General features: G+C 42.8%; 1 protein-coding gene across 2 annotated transcripts in view; it reads right to left on the bottom strand.

Annotated features, from left to right (window-relative positions):
- Positions 1-8,196, bottom strand: part of Ets1 (ETS proto-oncogene 1, transcription factor) — a 123,894-nt gene that overhangs the window by 92,605 nt on the left and 23,093 nt on the right. For both annotated transcript variants that reach the window (XM_031346016.1, XM_031346017.1), the window contains exon 3: positions 2,874-3,018. In XM_031346016.1, coding sequence (XP_031201876.1) covers positions 2,874-3,018 — 145 coding nt within the window. The remainder of the gene's footprint in view (positions 1-2,873; positions 3,019-8,196) is intronic.

Raw genomic sequence — 8,196 nt, 5'->3', positions numbered from 1 at the left:
AAAAAAAAAAAAAAAAGCAAAAAACCACAATACCCTTCCAAAGGACAACCCATCACTGAGGAGAACTGGACCTCAGCCCAGAAAAGAGTTCCTGCAGCCCCTTCATCTGGACAGCTCACAAGGCAAAGGACAGACAGGGAAAGGCTCAAGGTTCTTGTCAGATCTTTCCATCAGAGGGAGCCTGGGGAAGTGTGAGCTATTGCCTCTATTTGCAAACAGATTACCACCAACTGGTAGGGAGCCAGACCCCAGGGAAACAGCCTATCATTCCAAACTGCGCTGGCTGGCATGTCAGGCCATTCTAAGGATGGTTATTATTCCTACCCCAAAGCCACAAGTCTAGGCAACCCGAGCTTCTGTCTTGGAACCACAAGCTATGGGAAAAAGTATTCCATCGTATTGCTAAGGATTCTTTACATTTTAAGGCTAAGAACATTGCGAGTTGTTTGTTTCACATATATTTCACAGAAACTGTCTCCCTGGCTCTGAAGTCAAAACATTTTAACTTCTGAGAATCTTGGCAAGAAGAACAAATAAGATTATCACCCCCTTTTGTAATGATGTACTCTTCAGTTAAGAAACAGAAAGGCTCTTACGCACGGGACAGATCTCAAGTTGGACCACTCAGTGGTTGGCCATTCCCTCAATCTCTGCTCCATGTTTGTCCCTGGACTTCTTGAAGGCAGGACAAATTTTGAAGGCCACTATTTTGAAGGTTTGTGGGTGGGTTGGTGTCTTTATCCCTCCACTGGGAGTCCTGCCTAGCTACAGGAGGTGGCCACTTCAGGTCATAAGAGTCTAGAAGTCAGGAGGTTAGGAGTCTCAGCTTGAATCGCCATCATCGACTCCCTGGAGCCTCTCTGTCCCAGGTCTATGGTACATCATAGAGACCTGCTCTCCCCACGCCTCACCTCAGAGATGAAGGGAAGGTGGGAATGGAGAGAAGGGATGTGTGTGGGGAACTAGGAGGAGGGAGGGCTGCGATCAGGATGTAAACTGAATAAATTAATTAATGTAAAAACTTAAAAATAAATTTAAGGAAAAAAGAAAGAGGAAGGCTATGTCTGTTAGGAGGAAAGAACATTCTCACCTTGGATTTATGGGCAAGTGTGTGGAGATACTCGAATATGGGTGAAATTCAACTTGTAAAATGTGGAAATGTCATGAGAGTTGCAATCAGGGAATAAAAACCCTAAGGCTTGTGGCATTAATAGTATTCAAGATGATACAAACCTCAGCATGACTATGTGGGTCTTCTTATATAGATGAAATCTAACTTGTTCACAATTTTAATGGCTCAATTTTTTCAAATCTTTACATCGCCAGTCTTTTTTTTTTTTGGTTTTTTCGAGACAGGATTTCTCTGTAGCCCCGGCTGTTCTGGAACTCATTTTGTAGACCAGGCTGGCCTCGAACTCAGAAATACGCCTGCCTCTGCCTCCCAAGTGCTGGGATCAAAGGCGTGCGCCACCACCGCCCGGCACATCTCCAGTCTTGAAGTCTAACCACTGTATAGGCACGTTATCCTCCCAACCTCTTTGTGCAATGGATACACGGGTGAAAAGTGTAATGTTTATGCTTTTGACTGTTTTTAACCCTTGAAGGGATGAAGGTACCGAAAATGGAACAATCGTATAGATGTTACTTTGTCAGCCGAATATTGTTTCCAACCTGTCCCAGGACCTGAAAAGAGCCTCCTACACTGTCCGACCCACCACAGTACATCCCTGCCTGGGAGAAGGATTATGTTCTGTATCTCTGTTCACTTCTGCTGCAGGATGAAGCATGGACTACAAAGCAGATATTTGGCTTATTTTCCCACTATTTTATAAGCCACTCACCATAAGTCAGAAGGACACTGAGCAAGCACCACAACAAAGCATTCCACAAAGTTCCCGGAAATTACCCCAGTCTTGTCGGTTTCGCCTGTATAATTCCTGTGAATTATGTATTTCAATATGTCAGAGCAATGACATTTCTATTGCCAAGAATTTGACCTGACAAAATTTTGATGGGTTTGGAGTCATTTTGGTTATTGTGTGTGTTATTGTGTGTGTGTGTGTGTGTGTGTGTGTGTGTACACATGTATATACACAAATCATATACATTACATTTTATATATATCATTATAACAATGTCTCAAGGACAATTGAATCTCACAGTTCCAAATTCAAGTCTACACTTACTATTTTCTTCAACTGCTACTAAGTAAACAAAGCCTAATGGAATTCAAATGGAACAGAAGCTAGTCCTGAAAAGAGAACAACCGAACTCAGGTAACTTGGGGACTAAGGTAACTTGGGGTTCTGGATCATCCTGGGGCAAGCAGACAGACTTGCTACAGACAGAGCCTCTGGGAAGTCTCACCCTATTCAGGAGAGGGTGCCCTTATAGTCAGTGAGTTGGAATACAGGAGGAGTGGGGCCAGATGCTGCTGGCACAGGTGGCTGGGGATGGGCAAGGGGTGTAGGAGAGAGAGTGCAAGTGGGAGTGGAGAATAAAAGGAGAGAAGATCCATCCTAGAAGCCAGCTAATCCACACACCTGTTTGCCCAGTTCATCAGCTATGATGGTAAACCATGTTTCTCAACAACCATCCTAAAGGGTGAAAAGTGCACAGATGGTCCAAACTGTTTACAAAATGAAGACCAAAAGCAACCCTTCTTGGACCCATTGGTAGAATCACACCTTCCTGTTGGACAGTAAAGCAGCACAAAATTTTTCAGCTGCAGACCCAGGGGCTTTCCGCTAAGGAACAATAGCATATGCACCCGTGTACCCTGTGGGGGTGCTATTGCAGAGAATATGGCCCTCAGCAGCTTTCTCGTGGCCTTCAACTCTCTCCTCATCCACAGCTTTTGTTTATATTCCTACCTGAGACACAGTGTTCAAGGCCAGTAGGAACTTCCTGAGTGGCTGTCTCATCCCAGAGTGGGTAAAGAGGTCTTTGCTGGTGATAATTGGACTGGAAACTGCAGGTCATTCGAGGTTCTTCAAAAGCATTGATAGGCCCCTGCTTCTGTGACCAGTGAAGAGAAAAGGGCATGTATTAGGAGAAAACTCTGTATGTTTCAACTCTATTATAAATATGGCTTCACAATCATCTAATCCCAGCTATGCAAGGAAGACAGACTGCCAGTCAGAACCTACTGTTCATTCCCACACACTTTGCCCTCCAGCCTCACAGGGAATGAGAGTAACTTCTTGTTTAGACTATGACTTCTCTTATTTCTAGTCATACCTTTACGTATTTGGGCTTTTGTAACCTTCAAATACATTCGCAGTGAACAGCAGGGCAGAATACTGGCCATCTCAGACTAAACACACGGGGCTTTTTCTATTAGTATTATCTCCCTCTATAAAAGCACCATAAAAGAATACTGCTGGGCAGCCCAGTGTCATCGAATAGGTGATAAATGCCACTGGTAATGGGGGGAAATGGATCTGTGGCATAAAATCCACTTCATTTGTCATTAATTGTGGGGATAGGTTTCAATGATATAAGTTGCTGAGTAAGAACTATTTCCTGTACTCTTTGGAGACTTGTGCCACCTCCTTATTAGCTTTATTAGATTCACAAAATATACTGTGTGAGAAACCAAAAATTGCTATGTAGAAAACCACATTTCACAGATTTAAAAGTCTTATTCCTTGAAGGCAGAAGGATTCAAATTGAAACCCAGGCTCTGCCACTTACTCATATGGGAGGGAATTCAGGTCTCCCTAATCTAAACATTAGTTTATTCTTTCATAAAATGGAAATAATAAACCAAACTTATAAAGTAGGAGAGCTGAGGGACTAGAAAGCTTGCTGTGTGGCTAAGAGCACTTGTTGCTCTTCCAAAGTACCTGAGTTCAATTCCCAATTTCCCTGTAGGCCCGCACAACCGTCTGTGACTCCAGTGTCAGGAGATCCAATGCCCATTCCTTCTGGCCTGCTTGGGTGCTAGGCATGCACATGGTACACAGACATGCACTCAATCAAAACACCCATACACATAAAATAAAAATGAAAATTTGAAGACGTATAAGAAAATTACATATAAAGCAAAGTTAAATGTAAAACATGTTGAACAAGACCATGTATTTACAAAATGTATGTAACAAGTACTCTATGCAAAACTTTGTCATTAATACAAGGTAGATACTATTTTAACCTAAGAGACAGCTGGGCATGGTGCACAAGCCTGTAGCACCAGCTATTCAGGAGGCTGGAGGAGGAGAACAGCGAGTCCAAGATCTGTCTGAGCTCCAGTAGGCTGATGTAGAAGCCTGGCAAACTCTAAGGTCTCCTGGCTTAGAGCAAGTTCAAGTAACTTAAAGAGTTCATGCTTCAAAATAAAAATGTTAGGTTAACATGAGGTTTTCTGTCAAAGAAGGGTAATCTGTGTTTATTCTTAAAAAGAAACTTTGAGCTTTACAAGGATGACACCAATGGACAGGCCAAACAGGATCGGGGGAGGTCCACAAGACTACAGCTCGATGCAAAGACCTGTAGGTAGCTAAGGAAAGCTGGGAGTGGGAGAGGTGGCATTCTCCAGGAAAGAGCACACCAATTACTTATCCAGTACTTGAAAACATGTATGCAAGTAATATTGTATGTGCTGAAAAGGTTATTTAGGAATATATAAGCATATATATATATATATATATATATATATATATATATATGTAATAACACTTAATGAGAAGGGCTGGAGAGATGGCTCAGTGGTTAAGAGCACTGACTGCTCTTCTAGAGGTCCTGAGTTCAATTTGCAGCAACCACATGGTGGCTCACAACCATGTGTAATCGGATCTGATACCCTTTTCTGGTGAGTGTCTGAAGACAGCTACAGTGTAGTCATATAAATAGTAATAAATAAATAATATTTTAAAAAACAATTAATGAGCAAAAGGGGCCATGAATTTGAAGGAGAGCAACTGGGAGTCTGTGGGAATCTAAGAGGGTTTGGAGGGAGGAAAGTGAAGGGAGAAATGTTGTAATGATATTATAATCTCAAAAAACTTAAAAATTAACAAAAAAAGAAAGAAAGAGAGTGAAGGAGATAAAGATGGTTCATTGAATGAAGACATTTGGAACCAAGCCTGAGAACTTGAATTCAATCCCTAGGACCTAGGGAGGAGGCAGAATCAACTCCAGAATGCTGACCTCTGACTTCCAAATGCCTGCTTTGGCATGAGTATGTGGGTACACACTACAATAAATAAATAAATGTTAGAAGAAGGAAGTGAAGGAGAGGAGAAGGAAGAAGAGGAAGAGGAGACAATTGTGGGGCTTAGGAGATGGTTCTGTGATAAACCACTTGCTGACACATGAGACAGCAGGAGTTTGGATCCCCAAGAACTCACATAAAGAGCTGGTCAGGCCACTTGTGGTTCCAGAGCTCTGGAGACAGAAACAAGGGATGCTCCTGCAAGTTAGTCAGCCAAACCAGGCAGATGGGCAAGCTCCCATTCAGAAAGAGACATTGTCTCGGTAGGCAAGATGGAGAGAAATGGGGGAAGCTGCCCAACGCCAGCCTCTGTCTTCCACACACATGCATGCATCAGCACATGAGAGAACATACATACATGCACACAAACCCCCACATACAATCAAAAAAGAAAAAAAGAAACTGTTTTTCAGACATGCTCTCTCTGTAGCTGCCCTCAATCAAGCTAGGGGACTGTTTTTAAGGGTGAGATATGGTAGGTCTGCCATTAACCACAAACATCTCCACTGGCAGATGCTTCTGAGAAGCCCTTCACAGTTCTGTCATCTAAACACCTGCCTGTTTATTAGACATTTCACGAACCTACTCAATAGCCATTTCATAGAGCATAAGAATGACCTTATTACTCAACAGAACCACATCAACAGCTACCATTCATTATGAAACTGTACCAGTTGAGGAGAAAGAAGCAGGGTAGTAGCAGGTCAGAAATCTAGGTGGTGCAGCCCCCACCTTGTTGTTTAAAGGGAACCACCTAAAATAAGCTGCCCCCGTAAGGCTCATCACCTGCACCTTCCTTTCTTGGTTGCAACAGAAATGCATCACTGAAATGTTTGAGCAGCACTCCTGTCCCTATCATAGTCTGAAGAAAAGCATGTGGTGGTTTCTCACTTGCTCATCCCCAAGTGATTGCTAAAAGGAACTGACAAGAAGCACGCACCACGCACCACACACCTGCCAGTCCCAGCTGGGATGCTAGGTACCTTGTAAATGTGGCCACTTTGAATCCCCACCACCATCCTATAAAGCTAGCATGCTAATCTCGATTTTATAGAAAAGCAAACAGACATGTGTAGGAGGAAAGTAAATTGCCACAGGCTACTCTACTCATAGAATAACGGAGACAGAAATCTAACCCAGTTCTGTTTGATTTCCGGCTGTTGCTGCTTCTGCTTGTACAACATGAGGCAATACAACTCAAAAACAGCTTGCTTAAAGCTGGCTGTTAGAAGTCAGGTGTGGTAGCGCTTACTTGTAACCACAACCCTTGGGAGGCTGAAGTAGAATGACTAGTTTTGATCAGGCCTGTATTACAGAGCAAGACTCTTTCAGTAAAAACTAATTCTATAATACGTAGGTGTTTGCTGAATTATTACCAATGTAAAGTCACAGAACTAATGGATGGTACACTTAGTCTATGCTAGGTACTGTGCAGGAATCTAAGACTATAACAGGAGCAAGAAATGAACCCTTAGGAGTTGTACAACAGTTTCTTCCTAGATTGAAACATTCTATCCTGCCAGGAAGCTCCTAAAGCAGGAAGGCAAACTACCCAAATTGCTTCAGGAAGTCCCTGAAACTGACAAAACTCACTAAGTCCCTCCCTGCCAGAGTAAGCAATAAGAACTGAGAGTTCTCTCAGAGGACCATAACTGAACGACAAAGAAGACTCTGAGACCAGCCAGCTGCCTAGAAGAAGCGAAACCAGGAAAGCTGCATGGAAGAGGTTTAGAGGAATTGAGTCAACTGTATCACTTGGAAAAGATACTCTCCAACCTGCTGAGCTGCCTGCAGGTTTTGTAGCATGCTCTAAGTTCCCAGCTTTTGAGCTCTGACACCAGTGCTGAGGTAAGCTTTGGTGATGCAGATATCTTTGGGTCACTTCTGCTCCTGTAAGTAACCCCTCACCCATTGTTTAACCAAGTTGGAGTTTGGTGATAATCCATATTTTTGTCCATCATGGGATGACTCTTTAGGGTGATTAGATGTGTGCTTTGTCTTCCCAGGGAAAAAAAAATGTCATACAATGGGAGCTTACAGAAAAGTAAACAGGAAGTTACATTGAGAGAGTGTGACAGTATTAAGTACCAGGGAAGAGAAAAGTTGTAGTGGCATTTTTGAGTCATTTAAATCCCAGGTATTGGGATGCAGGGGCTGCTTCAGACACCTGTAGCACTCACCATGATTTGTCTCGTACTCTAGCAAAAGCATGGTTTTGCCAGCTGCAGATAGTTTCTGCGATTGTGTGATGTTTAGAATTCTGGGAACTTTTCAGAGGGTATATAAATGCAAGAACCCTGAGAGGTAAGGTCAGTGGTTGTTGGTCGTTCAGCAAGGTTGGTTGGGGTTTATTAGTAGTCATGCTCAGAGAGGAAAAACAAAAGGAAAGAAATCAGATTCAGGAATCTCTCTCTGTCTCTCTCTTTCTCTCTCTCTCTCTATCTATCTATCTATCTATCTATCTATCTATCTATCTATCTATCTTTTTTTCTCTCCTATCTAGTGATAGAGGTTGAAAAAAGATAGATAAAGGGTGGGGAAAAGAAGAACACACAGTGTCAAAGACAAGCTACAGAAAGTAGCAGGGAAGACTTTCTAGAGAAGGCAGACTAAGAGGAGGGATAGAGACTGATATTGAGCATTGGTGAATGGTCAAGAAATCAAAACGTAAAGGAGAAGATGGGCCCAAAGGTCAAGACCAACACAACTGCAGAACGAGGAATGAAATGAGGGTCAGAGAAGTCAGAGAAAGCTGGAGACTCTCTCTCTTTGATGGGGACAAACCTTGGAGAAAAGCACTCTCTTGGGTACCCAGTAATGAGTATGATAGGCAAAAATAATCGGACTGGAGGTTCAAGCAAAGAGTAAGACATAAATACCAGGACCTGGAAGTTGTATATGTGGCTTATTAACCCAATACATTCTAGACAGAACCACTTGATGGTGCTAAGGAGGACAGACTGGGCAGTAGAAGAAGGTGA

This window comes from Mastomys coucha, unplaced genomic scaffold (genome assembly GCF_008632895.1).
Source record: "Mastomys coucha isolate ucsf_1 unplaced genomic scaffold, UCSF_Mcou_1 pScaffold23, whole genome shotgun sequence".
Classification (NCBI taxonomy): Eukaryota; Metazoa; Chordata; class Mammalia; order Rodentia; family Muridae; genus Mastomys; species Mastomys coucha.
Note: the sequence above shows the minus strand (reverse complement) of the source record. Positions and strands in the feature narration are given on the sequence as shown.